The 25,479-nt window shown below is 42.5% G+C and overlaps 1 protein-coding gene across 1 annotated transcript; it reads left to right on the top strand.

Moving 5' to 3' along the window:
* Nucleotides 1–1,102: 1,102 nt before the first annotated feature.
* On the top strand, nucleotides 1,103–24,722 carry LOC144717857 (R-spondin-2-like). The gene is made up of 6 exons (XM_078593571.1): nucleotides 1,103–1,326; nucleotides 2,011–2,471; nucleotides 9,043–9,243; nucleotides 11,818–11,967; nucleotides 15,213–15,404; nucleotides 22,286–24,722. The coding sequence occupies exons 2-6, from the start codon at nucleotides 2,375–2,377 to the stop codon at nucleotides 22,402–22,404; spliced, it is 759 nt and encodes a 252-aa protein (XP_078449697.1). The 5' UTR covers nucleotides 1,103–1,326; nucleotides 2,011–2,374; the 3' UTR covers nucleotides 22,405–24,722.
* Nucleotides 24,723–25,479: the final 757 nt, after the last annotated feature.

Below are 25,479 nucleotides of genomic sequence, written 5' to 3' on the forward strand. Positions count from 1 at the left end.
GTGACGTACGTGCGTAGCTTTATACATTGCCGTCGAATAACCTTCGGTGAAAGGGAACATTAAAAACCAATGACGACGCATATTATCATCCCCCGGGCAACTTCCGACCTCCTTGAGCGTTTGTTAAATTTGTGAACTTTGTTCTTGTAGATTGACTACGTTTCCATTTGAGACACACTCTTAAAGTATAGTTACCCCTCCTTCTGTCACTGTTACTTTTTTTCTGACCCACCCTTACTGGACATCTGTGAGAAAGAGCTTCATAGCTCATCGGATTTCACCACGACAAATAAAGATTCTGATTCTGAAAGCATTCAACGGGATTTTAGCGCAAAATGTATGACTTAAATAAATGCAGAGGATACTAACCAAAAGAGCAACACATGGATTCGGGAATGTATGCAGGTGAATAACATAATAAAATAGAAAGTGAGTGGGCTTGGGCAGGACACATCGCTAGAAGGGGTGATGGCCGACGGTTAAGAACAGCAACAGAGTGGCAGAACAAGGAAGGGGAATGCGTCCGCCTCGGAAAATGGGAGCGACGGAATAAGCTCGCGTGCAGGTGCTGGTTGTGGATCTTTACGTTCCGCGATCACCGCGTACAATCTCGCCATGAAGTGCGCGATAATTGAAAACAAAGGAGGCCACTGGAATTGTGTCACATCCTCCAGCATTCACGTGTAATCGGGGTTTTTGTGTCAAATAAAGCACCGCGGGAAAAAAATTGGATAAACCTTTCCCATTCATTTTACACATCGACGTATCATTGCTCGAGGAGTTACAACACCCTCTTGAACACGTCCATTGGCTCTAGTACTCAGACCGTCGCTTCATTGTCGGATGCCAGCGAGTTAGATCAGTGCTTGCACGAAAGCACGGTGGAGGAGATATATTGAAAAAGAAAAAAAAATCGAGGAGAGAGGGTGGGGAGGGGGGGCTGAAAGGGTGCATGTAATGAGGCACAGCCGGCCTGTGGAGGTACGGGAGGAGGAGGAGAGACGAGGGGGGGGGTGTGCAAAGAGAGTGGTTTGTGGGGGGTGTAGTGGAGAGAGGAGGAGAACGGGGAGGTATGTTGCATTGCCATTGACGTCCGCCTGCGTCACTCACCACCCGCAGCTTCAAGTGGCAAAAAGCTCTCGGCAGGTCCCTCCCCGCGCGGACTGAGACCTGCGAAACGTGCGCGGCGCACATGGTTACTGGGAAAGATTAGACGAACAAATGATGCAACTGATCGGGATTAAGCGCAGAGATTAGATAGTAAATCCACATCTGAAGCGGGAAGGTTGTTTTTTCTTCTTGCGTTCTCTGTTCTCTCCGTGAACGGTAAGAATTTTAAAGTGTATTTTCTCATGTCTTGTTTTTTTGGTCATTGGAGATGTATTGCTGAGCCTTGTTGGAACAATACGCGCGATTTGTATTGTGCGTATGTGTGTGTGCGAGCGTTTTTTTTATGCGCAATGTGTTATTTACTCTGGACTGGAATATGTATAAATAGCAGATCGTGTTGCAGGGTAATTGGTTTGCATGCCAGATAAAATACCAGCGAAATGAGCAGCTGGAACATCACGCGCGAGTTGGGTCTTTGCATCAAAACCGTTACTTTAAATAAACCACGTGAGATCACTTTCTTGTGGCAGCGTGCTTTTTATTCTTCAAATCCACTCGTCGTCTCCCACGTCCTGTGTAGCAATTCCTATTGAACTTTATAATTTAGCTTCCTATTAAGGAGCATGAAAAGTGATGCTGTAATATGAATTAATTATGTGATGTGTATATATATTTAATGAGTCGTAAATACTCGTGCGCACTTACTGCAACTGTGTTTCCAATTTTGTATTAACTTTTATTGACCGGTCTTGGGAAAAACCGTGACTTTTCTTTTTCACGAACCCATTTTATTTTATTTTGTAAAATGCAGTTCTTGAATCGCCTGCGGCTCAAATTGCACCACAATAAGTGGCGTCGTCTTAAATTGGCGCAACGCTCCTTGTCCGCTGTTTTTATCAGATACAAAAAAGCCGTCCGCCAACAAGTATACAAGAGGCAAGCGGAGGCGCCTGCATTTTTTTTTCTGAAAGTCCAGACATCGTCTGCATGGTGCAGCCAGCCCCACGCCCAGCTACGCCTGCATCCCTCCAGATCTTGGCGCATCACTGAGCTGCTCTGGACGTCGAGACATCCCCTTGGAGAGATGCCATGAGGGGGGGATGGGGGGAAGCCAATTGAGTCAGCTGCGGCGTCGATTCTCCACCTCGCTTCCTCCTACATGGAAGAGCGATTGAAGCGCCTTTGCAACCAGCAGACATCTGCGACCTGATCACATACCAAGCGACGGTCCTTTGGGCGAGCAAGACCTTACAACCACTATAATATGCATCTGTGGTTGTTGCCTCTAATACTCATCACTGCTCACCTTATGGAGTACAATTATGGCCAGAGCATTATAAGACCAAGGAGGAACGCCCGCAGTAAGTTCACCGTGCTGTGTGTGCATGTAACATATGTGGCTCGAGCGTGTGTGTGTCCGCACACCTTACACACGTGTGTACACGTGCATTGCATGTCGCCATGAAACACGGCAGCCGCGCTGGATCGCAATAAGCGGCGCTTGAGTTATTTCAATTCAATAACGATTCAATATATAGGTGTCTGAGCATGTCCCAGCTTGTGCCGGGAAATACGCTAAATCGGTGCACAATGGTTAGGAGTCAATCGATACTGCACATATCTACGCACATATGCGATGCTAAAATACCACATTATTTCAATGCAACGTCGATCTGTATTTCATAGCGCGTGTAAAAAAAAACCGGCAAAGGTCAACGTGTCTATAACGAGTGCCGCGTATGATGCACGGTAACTGCCTGAATACCGCGTGGCTCCATGCTCTCGACTGTTAATCGGTCTCGGCGTTATGGAGTATTATTTAAGTGATACGCCGTCCAAAACGATGGTGTCACGTCCCTTAATCGTGTTTACCAACAGTGCAAACAATGATATTTAAATGATCGTTCGCCGCGGTACGATATAATACATCGTATATCATGCTATTATTATTATTATTGCTAAACATCATTATCGTCACCATTACAATACGATATTAAATTGTACAATAGTTTATCACTGGGCAGAAGTACACCCACCAGAAATGTGACTTTCCTTTCAAGATGATTTCCGAAACCAGAATTTATTTACGTTGAAAATTAGTCATACCAAAGCCTGATTAGTATTCCTCACGTTACACATCAATTAGTATAAGCGCATTCTTTTAATTTTCATTATAATAACCACGATGTAAAGGACGTGACTTATGAATTACAATTGTATATCCCCCCCCCCACCAATTTCTCTAGCGTCATAACCGCTGCATGAAATTGGCCAAAAAATATAACGTTGCTTCAAAAATAACAATAATTCGTGTTCGACTTGTCGGGGCTCAATAGTGATTCGCATTTTACTCGACGATAATTCGTATTGGACTTATTGGTGTGCCACGCGAGATGGGAGGGCGTGGCCCCCACTCATTAGCTGCCTAAGGGGGTCGGGCTCCCTGGTTTGTTTATGCGCGGGGCTAGCCCCACACACGCGGCCAGATGCCCTCTCTCACTCGGCGGCTCTTGAACATGTAATTCTCAAAGCCTCACGTTTCAAGTTGCCGCAATATAAACGGCTTTGTCGAGCATTACGAGTCCACCCCAACATCTACACATGCTCCGTTTTCGTGAGAGGCCCCCCTCTTCTCCTGCTTCCTAGACCCCAGCCCACACCGTCCCTTCTCCTCTCACTCTTCTCGCTCTCATCCATGGCTTTTAGAGAGCCAGTTAATGACATTAATGGTTTTAACCTCGTCCGCTCCTAGACTTCATGAGCGCAGCGATTTACGTCATTGGGATCGTCGAATGCTATGAACCTGTGCTCCAGAATTCAAGTGGCGAGCGATTCTTGTCTGCCCAGTCGCGCGAGACACTTCAAGTGCATCTCCCGTAACGAAATAAACACAGTTTTTCGTCATCGTCATGTGAGAATTCATGACCTGTAGATACCCATGGGCGTGTGGATAATGGATACCCAGGGCTTAACATGATTTACATCTTCACTGCAAACACTGTCTGCCTTCTTTGATTAGTAAATTAATGAGATAATTGTCTCGGCAATGCCCCCGACTTTTGTAGTGAGAGAAACAGCTGCACTCAAACGTTTCTACTGAATGTTGGTGTCGGCAGTTGTTATGCAGAGAGTATGATTTAAATCGTGTGGTGCGTGTCTGCTTAAAAAAGTCAATTTAGGGCAATTGCAAATGTTATTTGATTTAGCCCATGTCTTTTGTACAACATAAAATCATTGCTTATTTTTATAAAGTAACCCAACACTACAGTGGCTGTGGTTTGTGTTAGATAAAGGCATTGTTCTACTTCATGACATTGAAAAATGCAATTAATCCGTTTAGTGACATTTCAGAATACACTTGAACGGGAGTAGTTCTTACCAATATAATTGCAGGCCACGGGGAGGCTAATGCTCTATTAATAGTGATGGGTAAAAGAGCAATGGGGAAAGGGATATGACTGTTTCACATTTTCCGAATCATTATTTTAAAATGCCAAATGCAGGGCCGGGGGTGGGAAGTGGGTGGGCTAGGCTAAAATTAAACTTTAGAGGGCATTTCCACATACCCTACCAAATAGACGCTTTCTCCACAGGCTGCAGGTGGTGGTCACTTGGCAACCAATAGCCCAAACAGTTTTGCATGTCTAGCTTTTCAAGGTGCATGGTCTTTCTGTCAGAAACTATTTTATTGGACGAGTTATAAGGTCTATTTATGCACCAAGGTATTTCTAAAGTTAAGTAGGGAGATTGTATATCCGAATTCTCATAAATGTAATGCATTGTTTCCCAGAATTGCATTTTTATTGTAGTTTTATTAATTGTCATGACTATTTCATTCTTCGCAATGTTATATTACAAAGCAGCAGTGTTTCTTTAATAGGTAATGTAGAGTGGTCTGAACGCATATGGATTCGTTTTGCAGAAATACAAAAAGAGAGCTCAACATATTGCAGCAACTGGTAAAATTAATCAGTGGTTAACATAACAGGTCCTATATCAAAGAATGTAGGGTTTTATTTTTTAAATAAATAAAGCACACGACAGCATGTGAATATAACATGCTAAAGGGTGCTAGAAAGCACATTTACAATTACGGTATGTTTGTGTAGTTGTGTCCCGTGCTTTTATGACCTACCCCCCTCCCCCCTCCTTAAATGTTTTATAATTTGTAATTATAATGCTGGTGGAGCACACAAGGACAAATATCTCCCGTGTAGCCTGTAACAGACTGTTGTGGCAAGTGCTGCTAGCGAGCATCTATAAAGGCCGGCACGGCACACAAGGGGGTGGGGGGTGGCCAACACCACGTCCGGCCGCCTTTGTCTCCCGAGTGGCGATGTTTACACATCGCACCAAATACTCATGTGGCTGAGTCGACCTAGGGGAGGCCCAGGACTGGTTCAGATAATCGTCACTGGTGTTGGCCGTGAGCGGGAATCAAACCCGGGTCGCCAGGTTCGTAGCGCAGCGCGCTACCCGCTACACTACAACTCCCCACACACAATGCACTCACACAGAGACATTCTTATGACATTCTTATGCAAAAGGTCACACGCAGAGACTTGATAATGGGCACATCCGTTTTGTTTACAAAGAGCCACTTTGCAAAATGAAGATGTTGCCTACTGGCTTGATTTTGTTTTTTTACATTCTCGGACGAAAGGTTCTGGTTGGAAAAGTGTAGCAAGTGTAGGAATCGATTGTGCTTTTATTGGGGTCATTTCAGCCCACGAGGGGATGGCTTTCACTGCAAAATGCCCTTCCCCTGTCCCCTGCCCCGTCTCCCCCCCCCCAACTCCTGCCGCACACACAGGTACTAATTTCAGGCCGAGTCTACCAGAAGAAAGCTGTGGCCAGGTGTAAAAACTCATTTAATGTGCCCATGGTTTGAGTAAGGGAGAATGATATTTAAACCGGGATTCATGAGAAATGTGGTCAGGCTCAATAACTACGGTGAAATCCATCATTCTGCCACGTAATTTGCCATGTAGAGCTAGTTTGAAAGTACAGGCCAGGAAATTCATAAATTTTACTAAAACCAAAAAAAATCTACAATAAAACAGACTCACAACATGCCACACCGACTACACTGAGCTATTGAAAGGGCTTGATAAATTAGTTTTGATGTAAAAATTTGAAAACAAATTTGAGGTTACGTTTAAGGTTACACTGATGTTGTGTGTGTGCGTGAAAATGTTAAAAACCCACCTGCAAGATAATGAATTTGACCCTGCTGGGTGCCCTGTAAGTTACAAATGTGGCCCCATATGGCACATGCCTATGTATGTACTTTAGTTCCCTTGCACTCCCTCTGGTCAAAATGTCGTTTGCAACCAGTGCTTCCGTTTGCTTTGAGATGTAAAAAAAATCCCATGACACTTTTTACAACAGTAGACCATTGTGACCAATGTTCCATTGCAAACCCACCCATTAAATCACAATTCCCCATAGCCATCTCCTTTGCCTTAGCATTGTAAGTCCTCTTGTGGCGCAAAAACAGTGGTGAATTTCTGCCATGGTACTGCAACCGGTACAAAACGAGGAGAACACGAATGGCTCAAATTCCTCTTCGTACTAATAAAGTGCAGACATTTGTAATGATAATGTGAATGTGTGTGACGGGTGAAGGAAATCGTGATTGAATTTTCAGAGAAGTTAATCAAGGGCCTGCAATCACGTATATGTAAAAGTTAGTTATTAGTTATTCGCAATATTCACAATTCTAAAGAGATACAAAATCCAGTGTTTGTTTGTCAGCACCAATAACACTCCACAATATATGCCGCTATTCCAATAGTACTTTTTTGTATACCGTATGCGTTTTTATTTTTTTTGTAGGGTGCGCTTTGTGACATCTGCAACTAGTTTTAGACAATATTCACTCGTGTGCCACAGTTGTATTGCATGGTTTTCATCATAACCCTTTATTTTCACATGCTTTCAGGAGTCTGCATCCTATATTTCATTGAATGTTTTTTTTCCCTGTCAAAAACACCCACGGACACTTTGTTTAGATTTTAGCATTGTAAAACAAATGCGCACATTATGTATATCCACATGCATACTTAAACCAATTCAACGTATCAGGTCAATGAAACTTGGAGCTGGAGCCAACCTTATAAATCTAATATCAGGAAAACAGGACTTGCACTGCGATGACCTCTCCCCTGAGTGTTATGCCTATCATACTCGATGAGAAACACGTTTTCTATGTGGCTTCCTGCCTGGATTCCTGTATGCCGGCCTGCCTGACGCGCACCCGAGTGCGCATCCACGCTGGTGATGTCACCGCGCACATCTGCGTGATGACATCACCCGCATCCCTGCGCGATGAGCCGGGTTCATGCGTCAGTCACGCCTCCACCCCACCCACCCTCCACCCCCTGCCGTGTATTCCACGGAAATGTGTGGGATACGCTATAATACTATAACTGTACCGTAATCGCAAGCAGTTTTGCTGGCTGGCTGGCTCGCTACCAGGGGGGAGGGAGTAAGGCAGGGGGAGGGGTACATCTAAACGAAGTTTGGGCTGCTCCTATTACACTAAATTGATTTATTGAAAAAAAAATCTTGATTAAAAGCAATCTTTCGTATAATTTTGCAATTATATTAAAGTACATTTTTGGGAAAGCACATGTATCGTTGTGTTTCCAAGTAGACCTAAACATTTGCCTTCAGAGGTGCCTGCAAAATTTAATTTCCTTTCAACCCATCACCAATGACATTAAGAAGGTTAATGCTTACCTCATGGGGTATAATGCATCGGGATTTCAACTCCAGGCCAAATGCACAGACCAAAGACCACAGCACATAGAAACGCAATGGATAATCCCATAAATATTTAAATCATAGATGCATTAGTGAGCCACAAAAAAGTCAATAATTGAGAAATAATTATAATTTGTACATCAGCCAGAAAATGATGTCATCCTTGCTATTGTGGCAAATACACAAGCTTCTACACAATAACACACCAATCAATATATTTGTATTTGATACGGATGCTTGAAATGTATCACTCAGTTTTCATATGTCGCATTAAAAAGTGTGGTGTGAAAATTAGATCCTTGGTTGTGACTTGGCTAGAAAAATGTGTGTACTCATGAATTATTTCTTTTTAATATTCCAAGACATTGGTGGGCTATTTAAAATATATATATATATCCATGGGCTTTTACTTTGTTGCACTATATACCACATTTCTGAATTTAACGTCTTTTAAAATAAAAAAAATGCAGTTAATTCTACGTCGTACAGTCATTAAAAGTAAATGAAGAGCAACGGAGCATGGGGCTCAATATAATTAAACCTTTGCTGCACATTACAAATGTGTGTATTGTATTGAAAATAGAACTCCATGTACACTACCTTACTTATACATATTTTTACCTTTCCGTTTTCTAGAATATACTGCCAGCAGGTGTTTCCCTCTGAGCATTGTCGTAAAAAAGAGGGCAGAATAGATGGTAAGAACAATTAAGGTTTACGAACAAACACACAAATTGTGAACTTTCTCATTGACGTTGCCAGTGTGGGTATTCCCAACCGTTTCTAAAGACGTTATGGGCCAGCATGGAAGATTAGGCCAAAAATACCCTCCAGCGGTGATTCAGTGGAGGGCCCTCTCCAGCCGTGGCGAGAACAAAGCAATTGCCAGGCTCGTCTTCACCTTTAACCTACATATTGCCAGGAGGTCACCAAGCTGGCTTACACGTAAAGTTAACAAGCTCTCACGTTTATCAATAACACCATCTTAAAAAAAGGAAATGTGTATAATGGGCAAAATGTCGAGCAATGGCCCTTCTTCGTAAACTATTTAATCTCTTTTGTCAGGCATGGGGCTCTCTGGAGTCTAATGTAAATGTGAAGTGGGGTGGGTGTGATCTCGATACCTCGTACGACCTGACTTTGTGCTTGCTCCCGTCTCTACAGCCTCGCTGGCGAATGCGTCAACCAATCCCCTGTGCCCGCTGGGCTGCGACAGCTGTTCCGGTGCCAACGGCTGCATTCGGTGCAAGTCTCGCTTCTTTTTTCACCTGCGGCGCACCGGCATGCGGCAGGTGGGCACCTGCCTCTCCGCCTGCCCCTCCGGCTTCTACGGACTGCGTGGGACCAACATGAGCAAGTGTGCAAGTACGTGTCGCCTGTGCTCTTCAGGGCACCTGGCTCTGTAGCCCAAACTGGGTGTTTTTAAATCCTTTATATTAAGTTCACTTGCGCGCTTGCTTGCTTGCTTACGACCGTGCAAATCTTTCGGTCGTTTTTTAACCCACTTCCCGTGATCCAATCGAGCTGACATTTTCTACACAGACTCGTTGTGCGTGACAATTCATGTTAGTGAAAATTTTTTTCCAACATTTTACACTTTTTAGGACAAAAATATTATATTTAATTACCAATTGCTTAATGGTACCATGCAATCATTTGACCCATAGGTGGCAGCCATCTCAAGCCAGAGGACGAGAGGACTCTAGCCGCCACGCATATAAAGGATTTATAGTGAAAAACTTTGCTTTTACGGGTTATACTTGTTTTAGTTTGTTTTCTTCCTGTGGGAGGCAGAAAGGGAGGGTACGTGGCATCAACCTTCTAAGTCAGGCGTCCGCAACCAAAAGAACAAGAAGAGTCATGTTTTTTTATTCGGTAAAAAAAAATCTCAATATTTTCAAGAGCTGCAATGCATGTGAATACGAGACGATGTTCCTTCACAAATAACGTCACCACGCAGTCCTCAATGAGCCGCATGCAGCTCCAGAGCTGCAGGTTGCCGACCCCTACTCGAAATGAACTCCGTTCTCATGAGAGAAGAAACCAGAGGGTCCATTATTGGTTCTTACAATCTTAATAAATAATAATGAATTCAGTGCAATTCGCACAAGGTCTCATAAGAACTTTACATGCAGCCTAAGTTATGGAGAAAGCCTGTCTTAAAACAGGTGAGTGTTAAGACACGGCTTAATGTTTTTTTAACACTGAGATTCCCAAATATACTGAGGAAGATAATTCCACAATCGTAGACCCTGACTGCAAAAAGCTCTGTCTCCGATAGAACAAAATATGGTCATCAGAACAATAAATATAGATAATGCAAAAAATAATTGTAAAGCAATTTTTCAATCCACTGCTGCTTGAAGGCTTCCACGAGCATTGCTGATCATTGTGGGTTGCTTGACGATACTTGACCACACTATTTCATGTGGGTTGGTAAAGGGAGGAAGGGTGGCTCGTGACGGGTTCTGATATCACTCGCCACGGATCTTGGCCACGGCCGAAGATCGAATTAAGGCCAAGGAGTTGAGACCACTGTGCTAGCGCTCCCCTGTTTAATTCCTAATTGAATGGAGATGCTCACTGCTGATAAACATGCGGGCTTCACAATGGAGAGAAGCTCAGTATTGAAAGTTGAAATAAAGAGACTTAAGTCCATATTAATCATTGGATTTTTTTTTTCAAGAGCAGGTGTCTTGTCTGAGAGTATTGTTTTGAAACCACTGCTAGGAACCCGGTATGGATGCACATTTATTTTCTCAATGGGCCGCCAGGAGATGTACTGATATTCAATTAAATGTGGCATTTGAAATAAAATATTGTACACTTACAGCATGGGTGTGCAGAATGTTAAGCAAAGTTCCTAATCGTTAACTTCCTCTTTGTAACCCATCTCAAATAATGTCAATTTCCTTTGAACTAAATACCACATTGTCAACATGTATAGAACACTTTATTCAGAAACTGTAAACCTATTCATTTCACACCAGACCTCAAACCCGGTCCCATTTTATTTTGCTTATAATTTACTCATTGTTTGGCATAGTTGGGAGCTGCACAGGTGTAATTTTAATAACATGTTCCTTTGGTGTTTTTGGAAACTATAATGTATGAGCAGATGTCCGCTTAATTTATATCCATGAGTTAGTTTGAAAAAAATAAGTTGCGCAGTTCACAGTTAAAGCAGCAGAGGCATTTAAAATACAAAATTTTGCAGATTTGTCTAAAAAATACAGCTTTGCTCAGCATAAGCCATGAAAGGCGAACAATGTCCTTTATAAGAATGTTTAATCCGCACAGCTTCTGGCTCGGCTTCATTTCAAGGTTCTTCCATTTTTGTTAAAATCTGCCTTTGTGGAAAAAGTATAAATCCACTTATATTTTGAGCCCGTGAAATAGTGAACCTCAGATATTCAAGGTTGTGTTTTGTATTAACCAGTACTGTAGGTATTGACTTACATAAACACACACATGTCGGAAAAGCACTCTATTTGACACAACCCTGTACTGTAGTTTGGTTTGTGTTCATAGAGAAAAGTTTACAACACCATTGCCCGAAAGAGTTACAATGGAGTATTTTTAAAGATTTAAATACCAAGAAAGAATAATGTTGATACCATACCCGCAGTTTTTTTATGTTCAGTTCTCTTTATGCATTTCTTTTTCAAATAATTCGATTAAATATCCAACATGCATGTTTGGACATCTTTCTCTCTGCCATGCTCTTAATGTAGCAATGAATATAATTGAAATGGATGGATACAAACAGTATTAAAAACACATCATCCAGGAGGTTTAAAATAAACTAAAATAAACATCTAGAAAATAATGTGCTTGTGTATAATAGGGATTACCTGTGTTGTTTTAACGTGAAGTGTAATATATTGACACAATTATTCTAATTTGTTGCTTCTTGCCCCCCCCCTTCATATGTTACAGAGTGCAAAGTAGACAACTGTGAAATGTGCTTCAGCAACACGTTTTGTACCAAATGCACAGAAGGTTATTACCTGCACAAAGGAAAATGTTACAACACTTGTCCAGAAGGTTTCTCAGCTGCAAACCAGACCATGGAATGCACAAGTGTTGGTGAGTATTTACACCTTTGTTCACTCATTCACCACAACAATTCCCAGCCACTTACTTTGGTTTCATCTGATACTTTTGCATATGAAGCCAAGCAATATGCTGTAAAGCTTGCATGTTTCGTCACATTTTTTAAGATGGTTATTATGAATGAGCTACCATACATTCTCATATAATAGGTTTTATGCCCAAAGCCAACATTTATCCACCACTTAAACAAAGTCAGGTTTTCTTTTACCTTTTCAGTGAAATGCCGAATGCTTTTGGAGGGTTAGAAGCCACAAATTACCACTCAATTTTGTGAGAAAAGTAATATTCGCAAGGATGGAAAGGTCCATGCGAAGTTATGCAAGTATTAGTATATAAAGTCAACGTTGGTGCAGACAGTTTTGGCCAAAATTCACGAATTATTTCTGACAATGTGTGTTTTTTCATGCAGATAATAAATGTTCCAAGTACATAAATGGCCATGACACACGAGTGAAACGTCTTATGTCTTTTACCTCCCACTTTAAATTGTGAGTTATATTAAACACAGTGATTTTTTTCCCCTAGATATATTTCGTAAATACACAATTCATTAATTCGGAATTAATGTTGCTAAATAAAAGCACCGATCTCAGATATAATTTGCTTTACCCCCTCGTGTCAAAAAAACACGAAACAGAAAATATGTAATCATTAACATCCGATGACGTTCTCCCCTGGTCGTTACCATCTCCCATGGCATTGCGATGCAACAATCCATCTGACTCCTGCATCGAGTTGATTTCATTACTCCATCTCCACGGTGAAAATGTTGTCCTTTGCCTGACAATCCGGCATAAGCCATCATCGTATGCCCAAGCCCGCTGACTTTCCCTCACATGCAACAGCATGTCGCTATGTCTTTGTATGTTCTCTCATACATGTGTGCCTCTGTCTGTCTAAACAAAATCCAAGCTTGCATCTCTCCCTATCTTTTTTTGCACGTTTTTTCAATGTGGCTTTGTCACTATCCATGTTTATGGCCATATGGCATAACAGGTGATGTGCACGAAAAACTATTTTTTTAGGCGAATTGACACGTTACTTTTAAGTTCAGCTGCACAAAAACAATGCAACCTACTCTTGTCTACCTCTTCATTTCATCATTTCAATTCTGACCGCCCATCAATAACTCTCCAAGCTATACATACGATGCTGGGTTCCAGTTGTGTCCATCAAAAATATATATTCATTATTTTGTTTTCAATACTTTTTGCACGTGACATTTGTTTTGCTCACATTTATGCAGCCCAACTTTTTAGTCTTCTTATTCAGTCCATCTATCCTTTCCGTTAGTTAATTTCAAGATTGTTTTTTTATATATACAACGACCGCCATCAGCAAATATCAGAAAGTAAATGTAATCTACATTTGTACATGTGTGTTTATATGTGTGTGGCTGTGTTGTTTTTATCCAGTTTTTTGGAAAATATCTTACGTCTCTTCGAATAATCTTGGCCAAAGTGCGTTCCTCTTTGTCAGACTCCGCCTTTTGGTACCATCTCAATCTAATCTCACTGTAGCAGTCACAATTCAATAAATGCTTTTTTATGGGGTTCTTTTTAAGTCCTCTGTGTGTGAGAGCTTGGATGACTGCATCATTTTCCACCGAGTTGATTTTTATCATTTGAAATAAAATAGTGGAACATGTAGAGGTCAACCAAGCATGTGCGAAAGCCAGCTTTTAGGAATAGGTTTCTGTACCAACTACCGCATCCAAAATAATATCCATCATGCTTTTCAGAAAGACGGGTGAATATTGAATACCATTTTGCCTAGCCTTTGTATACCTTGAATAATCATGTTTAGTGGTATGTACTCTGTGAATACTGTATAACCAATACAGTTATTCACAGGCAGTAATCTATATGTGTGTATATATAGCTATTTCTGATTCTTTTTTTTACAGAAAAAATATGAATTCAGAAAGTATTTTTTTTTACTTATTGGTCTTTCTTTGGAATGTCTCGAGAAAGGCATAGTAAACATAAGCCTCACATTTTCTTATTATCCATGTTTATACCTGGAAGCTAACAATTCTAAAAAGAACCACAGAGGAGTGGGGACTTCAATGTCTCATACATTATGCCTGCTGTTTCTTTAACAAGTTGTTCAGCTAGATCTCAGTTGGAGATCAGCTCATACCCAACTGTAAACGTTTTTTTAAATCATAATGAATGATTGATGATTGTGCATTGGTAAAACAAAGTTAGCTTTCCTCTCTCCAATCTATTTTAGGTTTGTCCCACATGTTGTTCGGCTATGATGTCCGGCATTTTGCTCTAATGTACTGACAGGGGGGGTTCATTTCCTGAATAAGTTTCCAGCACTTGGAGCAAAATGTTGGACGTCAAATCGAACGAGGCGCAGTACAACCTAAAAACACAACGGAGAGCCAAACGGCACGACCTAAAAAAAAACTACGCTTTTCTTTTTTTTTCTTGACTACTGCAATGTCTTGCCCTCCGGAGCCCAGAGCAACCTCCTAAGCAGACTGCAGTCCATCCAAAATGCAGCCACCATGGTGCTCTCTTGGACTTCTCTTTAGGACCATATCTCAACTGTGCTCATGTCTCTGCATTCGCTTACAGTTCAAACCCTGCATCAAGTGTAACATTTTCCTTCTTGTGTCCAAGCAAGGCTTTAAAATGGCCTGTTCCACTACACATCCAGGAGTTGATTCAGCCACACACTCCGCTAACCAGCCACACACTCCACTGCAATCTCCAAGATCCACCGATCAAGCCCTACTGAGTGTAACCATACTCCAGGCTTCGAACCTGGGGTCCGACCACCGGACTTTTGTTTGTACGGTGCCCAGGCTCTGGAATTCCCTGCCCTTCATTGTCAGGAATTTTCAGTCAATGGAGACTTTTAAGGCCTAGCTGAAGGCCCCACCACTTGTTAAATAAAGGCCTCTCCCTCTCTCTAGTTTTCTATCTTGACTTTTTAATATTTCTCCCTTCGGCTACTTCTCACTTATAGTTTTCCTTTATATGCATGGTGATCTGACATGCATTGTTTAAGGGTGCCTTTTATGAAACTAAATTATCATTATTATTAAATCCACATGATGTCACCAACAGAAGCATTCGAGTCCTGTTGCCCACCAATTTGTCATCCTCCCCCCGCACCTCCAATAAACACGAATGGCTGCGTACGGTTTGAAAGAAGTTCAATATACGTAGATAATTATCTTTTCCTTTTCTCTCCCCCCACAGTGCACTGCAAGGTAGGGCCCTGGGCAGAGTGGGGCACATGCACCAAGCAGGGACGCACGTGCGGCTTCAAGTGGGGGCAAGCGCTCCGCAGCCGTCACGTCAACCAGCCCCCATCCCCCGACGGGCGCGCCTGCCCCCAGACGCTGGAGACGCGGCGCTGCCGCGCGCCCCTCCGCTTCTGTCCGGGCGACGGTGAGACGAGCCCCGCGCCCTCGCGCTCAGCACACGAGCGATTCACTTGCGCACAGCCACTGCCTGGGAGCCGACGAGCCGAGCGACGTACCGATGACGAGGGGCGGCGGACGTGGGCCGAGCTGCAGTGCGTTTTGTCACGGAGAGGTTTCCTTTTTTTCGAGCACAGCGGCCGCCCCGGTTAATACTGCCAGAGTATTAACCGTAGAAATATAGGCCGTTTGCTGCACAGTGGACATTATGGATTCTGTTGCGTTATTCGGAAAAGGGTGATTCCACGTGTGCCAGCGTCACAGCCCAAATTTGCCAAATTTAAGAAATGACCCCCAAATCAAATAATTGGGTATCCATCAGGTAACATCTACTAAAAGCGATTTTTTTTTTTTTACTAAACGGATGATTTTATTTTACCAGGTTATGCCCAATAAACTATATAGCTCTTTTTCAGAAGCGACCTGGCCACAATGGATAGCCCAATGAAGTGGCTTCTCATAGGGCATTGATAGCAGCCAAATACTCTGAACCCTTGTTTCTAAATTTGGAGGGAAAAACTGGAGAACCCGGGAGAAAAGTCTAAGCGAACATGGAGAGAACATGCAAACTCAAAATATAGAGGCGTCGTCAGGCTTGGGATCGAATCCACGACCTCCTGAATACCAGGCGAGATAGTTAACATTTCGGCACTGCAGACTAAACCTGATTGGAAAGTGCCTATGTGATATATGATCCATAAGAGTTTTTTTTTTGGGTTAGATCGCGTAAATATATAAATGTGTCGTTAAAACCCACCACCACCCGACACATCCATCTAATAAGGATTGTCATGTAAACAGAACGTGCCAATTCGTCATTAGTACAGCACACCGGTGTGTTGGAGAGCCAAGCCACAACATTGCAGCGAATCTGTACATGGAAGATTTTAAAACACAAGCAATAGCTTTACGCACACTAAAACCATCTGCTTATTTTAGATGTGTGGATGACACATTGGTGGTCTGGCCACACAGCAAAGATACACTGAATGCATTTCTGAATCATCTCAACTCGCAAAGCCCATCCATCCAGTTCACCATGGAAGTGGAAGCTGACAAAACTCTACCATTTATGGATATTCTGCTCGGTCAGGGTCGAAATGGTAAAATAACACACAGAGTTTACCGAAAGAAAACGTATACTGACGCCGATCTGAATGCAGTCACATCATCACCCCGCACAGAAATCTGCTCTTATCAAGACGCTCATTAATCGAGCTAAGAAAGTGTCAGATGGTGACAGTCTGAGATGTGATATTAAATATGTTAAATAAGCGCTGCAAATGAACGGTTACAATAATGCACAAATCAACAGGGCATTGAATGCTAAAACCAAATCAAATAACACGAGCATTGAGAATGCCCAAGTAATTAAAACGATCAAAATACTGTACATTGCGGGAGTAACTAATAAACTAGCCAGATGTTTGTAAAAACAAAACATCCGAGTCAGACTTGGCACGGTACATAAAATACAGAAATTTATATCTGATACAAAAGATGTATTACCGAAGGTATCAACAGAAGGTGTTTACAAGATTAACTGCAGGTGTGGGAAATGTTATGTTGGGCAAACAGGACGAATGATCAGCACGAGACTAAAAGAACATCAGAGAAATATCAAATACTCCCAAATACAACTGTCAGCAGTAGCAGAACACAGGTGCCAACAAGGACACTCAATTTATTTTGATAATGTTGAAGTTCTGTGCAAAACTAGCGACTACTGGCCAAAACTAATTAGAGAATCTATCGAAATTTTAATAAATAAAAATAACTTTAACGGTTCGGATAGCTACCGCCTTAGTGCTGCGTGGAAGCGAATCATCAAATAATACATTTAAAAAATAATACATATTTAAATACAGGCCTACAAAGGGCAGCATACTTCAATAGGGATTGCTGTTGGTACGGCTATTTTAATACACACAATAGACAGGAAGGACAAGTTAAAAGTGCTCGCATAATGCATAATGTACGTTGCCTCAGTAACCCCCCCCCCCCCCACTTTGCGCAAGAGCGCAGAAACGTGGTCACCACATCTACACCTCTATATAAGGAACAAAACAGTTAGACGTCTCCACAAATCTGGCTGTTGCCTGATGAAGCTATTTGTAATTACTGGCGAAACATCGTACTCAGATTGTAAATGTTGTGGCTTGGCTCTCCAACACACCGGTGTGCTGTACTAGTGACGAATTGCCCACGTTCTGTTTACATGCCAAACCCTTACTAGTTGGCTGTGTCGGGTGGTGGCGGGTTTAAACGACACATTTATATATTTATACGATCTAACCAAACATCCTCTATTATGGATGATATTGGTCGTGAAAGCCTACATGTTAAACTGATATATGATGCTTCAAAAAGCCTTATAAAACAGTCCTATTTTATCTTGACCTATCTACGTGACTTCACCGTAAAACCCAAATAATATGAAGTCCTATTTTATATTTTAAAGTGCACAGTTCCAGTGGGCTTCTAATGTCAGAAGGAAGAATGTTCCAGACAGTTGCATAGTCAGAACTAAAATCACGTAATGTTATGACCGTCTTCGTTTGGCGGGTGGCTAAAAGTTGCTACGAGGATGACTGCGTGATGGTCTCTATTCCTTCACAAGCTCGGCAAGGTATCGTGGTTCGTTTGCGGAGAGCCCCGTGTGCAATAAGCGCAACCTTGCAATGTGTCCGTTGAGCAGCTGGGAGCCAATGCAGCTCAGCAAGCACTGAGCGGATGCGATCGGATCTTACGGCAACCATCACGACACGTGCCAAGGGATTTTGTACACGCTGCTGCTGTGGCTTGCTCGTGTTTTTGTTCGACATCCCGTAGAGTGACGAGTTGCCATCGTTGATATAATACTGCGCACACGCCACCGTGTTGGTTACATCGTGAGTCAACAGTGGCTGAAAGTGTCGCAGAGCCGCTAATAATGGAAATTGCATGACCTGACCGTATTTTTCACGTGGCGATCAAACGACATTATGGTGAAGTGTGAATCTTGAAATGGCATGAATGCCAAAGCTACTAATTTATGGGCTGCTTATCCAATAAGATTCTATTATTCGTGACATCTGCAGGAGTATGTAAATAACAAAGCAATCCCACTGCGTTCAAGAGATAATTGTGAGCATTGTGTGAAAATACAAGCAGTGCAGATGCCGTGCCAAAAACAATCTGCATACTGCACTGACATTTAAAAATAGAACATGGTTCATTTTTACTTGCTTGCCAGACTTCTGGTGGGAGGCTTATGTAATTGCGCCCTTCTGTGCATGTCTTTCCACATGTTCGTCCGCATGTGCGCATTACAGTGTCAGCCTAGCCATTGCAACTACACTGGAGTATTTAGCGTATCGCTCAATCTTACCACTTTGAGTTAAACAAAACGTTCATAAGGTTTTCATTTTTTTTAAACACAAATTATTTCTACCCTCTTGTAATCAGTAGGAATCCACACTTTGGCTTGGCACATCGATGCACACGTTGGCCTTTATTCACTTTGAGCTGGTGAAAATCAACTTTGGTAAAACAAAAAGAATTCGTAAATAATTAAACAACTCTTCCTAAAGCAGCACCCATAGTGATCTTCAGGCAGATGTGCCAATAATCCCACATGGTCGCCATGCCACATGGTTGGTCGTTGCCTAATGCAGTGTCGTTTTCTACGACTTCAGTGGTTGTCAAAATCAGTGCGTTTCATCGCCATTAATGAGTGCACAATGGTCGGTTGTATAAGAGAGCAGTCGGAGCTTCCATTGGTCATCTTCATACGTTCTACAACTGTGGACACAAGCGTTGTGTCGCGTTTGAAAATAATTCAGGTGATGTCACGGAGGAAGACTCATTTGAAATATTTCCTGTGAAATTGTTCACTTTTATAGCTTTATTAAATATTAAACTTTTTCCATGGGTACAGTATTTTACCACTGCTATTTAATTCATGTTTGCCACAATATTTGGGTCGGCATTGCCATCTGAAATAAATGTTGGACATAGCACGCCCAATGGTGCGGTTGTTACATGGCACTGCGCAACAATTAATGTTACAAGAAAGTTTTAAACACATGTCAAACATAAAACTATTGCACAGTACATGCTAACAGTGCGATATTTTATAATTGACCATTATTACATTGCAACGCAAGTAAATTTTGCGATATAAAATCTTGGTACCTCGATGAAAATTTCATTAAAGCAGTCTTCATCTTGTCCATTATTTCCATATTCTAAAACATCATTGTGCATATCTTCCACTTTCCACACAAGCAATAACTTACACGCTGACATGGACATGTGCTAGCACACGTATGTCACCACTGGCACATGCACAGACGAAGACAAAGACCCCCCATATTGCTTGTAACAGACTGTTGGGGCAAGTGCTGTTAGCGAGCACCTATGAAGTCCGGCACGACACACGAGGGGGTGGGTGGCCAACACCACACCCGGCCGCCTTTGTCTCTCCAATAGTGATGTTTGCACACCACACCAGGTACTCATTTGAGGCTGAATCGACCAGGGGGGGGCTCCATGACCGGTCAGATAATCGTCACCAGTGTTGGCCGTGAGCGGAAATCGAACTCGGGTCACCGGGTTCGTAGCGCAGCGCGCTAACCGCGACACTGCTGCGCGCAGACACACACACACGCACGCATGCGCGGAAGCACACACAGCCCCAGAGAATGCATGTGGTTCAGTGACACAGATGATAGAGGTCAGGACTCAGCTCACCATGCAACAGGCCAGAGGCAGCATACGCACGCATCAAGTCGGCTACTACTGAAACACCGAGCGGCCGCACATTGATAGTGTTCGTGCGGGTCTGGCAAAGGGGCCTTCCGAGGGAAGGCTTAACAATAACAGTGAAGCAGCAAGACGTGCACTTCTCGGAATAGCTAGATAGTTGCACCAAGGCAAAAATGGGAAGGTTAATCCGCAGCTTGTCCTCGCAATCTTTGGCTCTGTGTTAATGGAACAGCGGTTGTTTTACTGGCCACCATTGGCTCTTTCCGCCTGGATCCTGTTACTGTATTTTAAGAAACCTTCCCGGTGAAGTGGGTTAGTTTAACTCGCAGCTTGGTATTGTTGCTGCTCCCACTCTCTTGTTGTGCTCACGTGAATATTGTAACTTGTTACACGGAAGGAAAAAGCAAGAACTGCCAGTAAACTAAATGTTTATTTTTATTTTTTATAAACTGAAAAAAACACTTTTGGGGGAAATGAAAAGATAAATATTGCATCAAGAGCATTGTGCTCGCTATAGCCTACAGTGTAACCCTAGGTATCCCAGGCCTCAGGAGCGAAAATCTCTTCACGTCCTCTGTAATTGGTAACTTAAACTTTGGAATTCACGAGAGGCTAAGGAAAACACTTTTACACATTTTAACAGCTCAATAACATGTAGGAGCATTCGCAGGTCAGACACCATAATTTTTCCCGTCAGTTTATTTTCCCGGCGAATTCAAATGCACGTTTCGGTCGCCTTGTAGCAGAAATTCTTAAACGAATGCTCAATTAACTGATAATCAAAAGGTCAATACCCAAATATGTAAATGGAAGAGAATATGACTCTTAATTAATACAGACCTGTATATTCATATTTGTTGGTGCAGCCCTAGTTCCACCCGAGTCCCACCAAAAGATCTCCAACTATTGAAAATAAGCATTTCATTTTTAAGGGACCCATTTTAATAAAAAAAAAGTGTTCTCCATTTCTATAATAAAAGCCCCATACTCAATCAACTTCAAAAGTACCAGCCAACACTATTTCGGTCTATAAGTGAAAAAATAAATAAATGAAAAAGGGAGATAGCAATAACCCAGAACTGATAAAGCATTAGCTTTTGGGCTTGTTTAAAATACATTTCTCCATCTGCTCTGTATCAGACGCTTTGGGGATAAGAACATTAGATGCAGGAAGCAGTGGTTGCATAATCTCAGACCGACTCACTGGCCAAGAGCTTTCATCGTCCGCCTGAGACAGTGAATTTGATTTCTGGGGAGGTTCCAACTCGCAGCTGGTGCCCACCCAAGGAGTGTTCACTGATGTGGTACCAGCTAACAGCCCTCTGCTTGGCTCTCGGTACTGGAGACATGAAATTGGATTAATATGTTCAATCAGTGGTTTGGCCACCTGTTTTCAGAGATGATTGGATTATTTGTCACCAAGGTTGGCAACAGGACGTCACTTCTCACTGCATATGTTCTGGGTTGCTGGCAGACACGAGTAGGCACATGACCAGTAGCTACAACCATAGCGAGAGGGACACTGGATGTGGTGTCCTGGGTCACCTGTCTCGACATGCCGGGCTGAATTAAGCCCTGGCTGGCAAATGTGAAGTGAGCAAGTGGAGCTGGAGTTGAGGGTGACAGGATATTGACTCGGTAGTAAGACAAATCAATAAATTAATTCTGTCTCAAGCTACACCTCATCAATGAAAGTGCTGCTCCAAAGTGTTCAACAGTGAACCCTAAAAAAATGTCACGATTGTCTAAAATAACTGCATCTTTTTAGATGTATCAATGTACTCGACTGGAAAAAAAAGGTGGCGACGTCGTGGTAAATGATCTAAACGGAGAGGCTTGAGATTGAACGATGCAGTTAAACTGGTTAAGGATATACATGTATCTGTGTGTATGTGTGTCGCAAATGAGCTGACTAATCTATCGGTACATTTTGCTAGTTAGACACTTTGAAACCAAATATCGTGCATCGCTTTGTAAGTGGATGACGACAACAACACCGATGCTTACAAATGACCAGTTTACCAAGTTCACAGGCGTTTGGAAAAAACTATTTTATCCTACGCTTATCCATTTTAACCACCGCCCTGTTTGAATCGCCAGATGCTACAAGTCCGAGGAAGAAACCAAAGAGGAAACGGAACAAACAGCAGAAAAGCCATCAGAAGAGACCAAAACAGCAGGCGGAAAGAGAGGCGGATGCCACACCAGCGAGCGTGTAATGATCCAGAGAGTAAGGGAGAGGCCCTGGACAGTCTTCACTATGCTGCTAAACAGTTGGACTGGCACCTGCCCAGACTATGCACTGCATCTGCAACTCAACAGCGCGACTTTCTTTTTTTTTCGCGCCAAATAGAATCTTTTAGCCTAAGTTGTGGACTTTGAAAGACGGGCAAATAATTTTTTGAACAAATTTATTTATAATCTACCTGTATATATTCGGGGGTTTTTTTCTTTAAATGAAATGAGGTGAAGAACTTGACGTGAGATAATGGAGGAGGGAAACTTACTTTAAATTGTCTTGGTTATGTGTCGTCTTCTTTCTTGCCCTGGACATTGTGTGAAAAGACGGGCTTTTGTTTCATAAATATAACTGAAACAGGGGCATTTCATTCTCCTGCCCCCCCCTCCCATTATGTTTAATGTTGTAATATTATTTTTAAGTACGATTAATATGAAGTGGGCCCTATCACTTGATTCCTCATTGTGAAATGTTCTATGCTGCAAAATGGATAATGGCAGTAGAACATTCTGCCGAATATATATTGACAATTTTATTTGGTAATCTTGGGGAACAGCACATCATTTGGGATGGACTCTTAACTCCCGGAACTTGCACAGCATTATTGGGCTGTGTCAAACATGGTCATCTACACACACGGTACTTCAGTCAATTCACGATTAAACATGTGGCAAAAACACACTCTGTGCGCATACGTTTTCTCAAGCAATTGTTTGACACTCGCATATGAGATCACTATCATGTTTTGGCTGTGCCTCTTTGGGAAGGTTAAACACAAACGTGTTAAATCACCGGTCCGTAGACGATGCTGCTGCTGTGGTGTAATGGTTCCCACCACTGGTCAGGCAATCAACAAGTCGCCGGATCCATTCGATCTCCTGGCAAAGGGCAACTTTCTTAAATCTCCCTGCCCCCTACCTCTGTCCAGCCAGCAGTATAAATGCATGCGCCACAGTTGATTTCCAGGCTGTGTGCGGCGGGGTAAAGTGTGTGTACGTCCACCTCGCCCAAGACATGTGGCCAGCATGGAAGAGTAGGCCAAGTACCTTCCAAAGGGGCTCTCTAGAGCTTCCTCGAGTGGGGGGGGGCCCTTCCACCAGCGGTGACGTAAGCGAGCAAACAGCAGGGCGGCACCTTCACTTTGACTTTCACGCCACAATCTGACATGCCTCGCTTCACTTTACACACACGCACCTCTGATTAGCACGGTTGCCTACGTATGGGGTGAAAGACTGTTCCACATACATACAATCGTAGCGGCGTGTGCATATTGACTTCCCAGCATGATTGACGCTCGGAGAACGTTGCACAAGTCTCAGCTGCGAGTAAAGAATGTAGTTCGTCGATGATATGGCCAGAATTGCGTGATGATTCAGCAGCTGCATTGCATCCTACTGCGCAGCTGGATTCCTGAATGTGGCTGCAGTGGTACGTGTACACGCCGAGATAACGTGCATTCGATCATTAAAGCACCTTAACCAAACGCTTTACTTTGTTATTAGCTGGGTTGAGAAGCATGTTTCGTTTCTTCTTTTTTCTGTGCGCGCGTGCAAAACACCCGTTTTTAAAGGAACAGCGACGTTCGTCGGCATACGCGTGAAGAAACGTGCGCGTGCGTGCGCGTGCGTGTGCATGCGCGTGCGCATGCGTGTGCATGCGCGTGCGCGCGCGTGCATGCGCGTGCGCGCGCGTGCTTACAGAGAGAGCGAGAGAGAGAGAGAGCTACGAGACAGAACAAAAAAACATCTAGGGATCCAGCGCTTGCCTTCTGGTATAGAATACGAATATATAATTTTTTAAGTGAACGGCAGTAAAATATTTAAAATAAGGCGAACGTAATAGAGCAATTGTATGGCGATGAGAATTTAAGCAAGTGGGTGAAAACGTGACAATTTTTACGATATACCATCTGATGGCAATGCATCCGTGTACATCTTTAAACGAAGCTATCATAACCACAGCAGTAAATGTGTGCATTCATAGACAAACTGTTTATGCTTTCCATTTTAAATTGGAGTTGATGGAGCTGGTATTTTTTACTGGTGTAAAAAAAAAATCAGCAATCGGTAAAATGTATTTGAATCAATATGTTAATATATATTAAAAGTAACATGTAAAAACTAGTATTTTTGTAGTTACCATCTACAATGTGGCGTTTAATGTATTATGTTCAATCCGAAGCCACTCCGAAAGTATTGCTTTGAAGGTGCTTGTGTATCCCCTTCTCGAGCCTGTTCACATGATGTAATGTGTTGTTTTTGGTGTCAAACATATTTTTAATAAAGCTGGTGTATATGGCTGGTATTGTTATTATTGCTCTAGTTCTACACAGTCATTAGTTTATTAATGTATGCTATTTACTTGTGACAGAGTGCACCGTTTAGTGAAGGGCTTTTCCTGCCAGCAGTTGCACAAGCGAGACATTTTAAGGTTTCACCTCTTAACTTTTGACATGTTTTTAATTAACTTGGGAGAGACTTCATTTGAAACAACATCACTATTGAACGCGAGTACAAAATCACGATAAGACACTGCCTGTGTAGTTCCCGGTGAGTGAATTCTGCAAAATGTCGTGCCTAAATATTGTATAAATAAACAATACGCTATAGAATCAAATGTAAACATAAGCATGCCAAAAACACCGTTTAAAGACTGAACTTTTTTTTACATTTCCGATATTTCGTAGAACAAAAACATTTTGAGATCCGAAGTCCACGGAATTTATAAACATTTCACAAATGGCACTGTGTGCAATGTGGTTTAACTTTTGGCTGGTCGGATTGCGTGCACCAATTCCTTTGGCCGCTCGAAGAATGACAGAGCATAGGGAAGAGGTGCGGTTCGTAGCATCGGACTAATGAATCGCAGTGCCCCACGATGATAGACAGGTGTTCTAGTCATGCACACAACAGAAGAAAGATAAACGCTTCCATATTCCCATTAAGTTCGGCCTTAAGGTTTCAAAGGTCAAAAATTCCCAGGAGCAGCGCACGTCTTTTCTTTTTTTAAACCACAAAGACATTGGATGAAAATCACTGACAAATCCCAGAATGGA

This window comes from Lampetra planeri, chromosome 4 (assembly GCF_965212315.1).
Source record: "Lampetra planeri chromosome 4, kcLamPlan1.2.h2, whole genome shotgun sequence".
In the NCBI taxonomy this organism is placed as follows: Eukaryota; Metazoa; Chordata; class Hyperoartia; order Petromyzontiformes; family Petromyzontidae; genus Lampetra; species Lampetra planeri.

Bases quoted from the DNA above. Each gene is read 5' to 3' on its own strand.
- LOC144717857 (XM_078593571.1), top strand. From the start codon at position 2,375: ATGCATCTGTGGTTGTTGCCTCTAATACTCATCACTGCTCACCTTATG. The intron at 9,244-11,817 runs GTACGTGTCGCC...CATATGTTACAG, and splicing joins CAACATGAGCAAGTGTGCAA to AGTGCAAAGTAGACAACTGT. The intron at 15,405-22,285 runs GTGAGACGAGCC...TTGAATCGCCAG, and splicing joins CCGCTTCTGTCCGGGCGACG to ATGCTACAAGTCCGAGGAAG.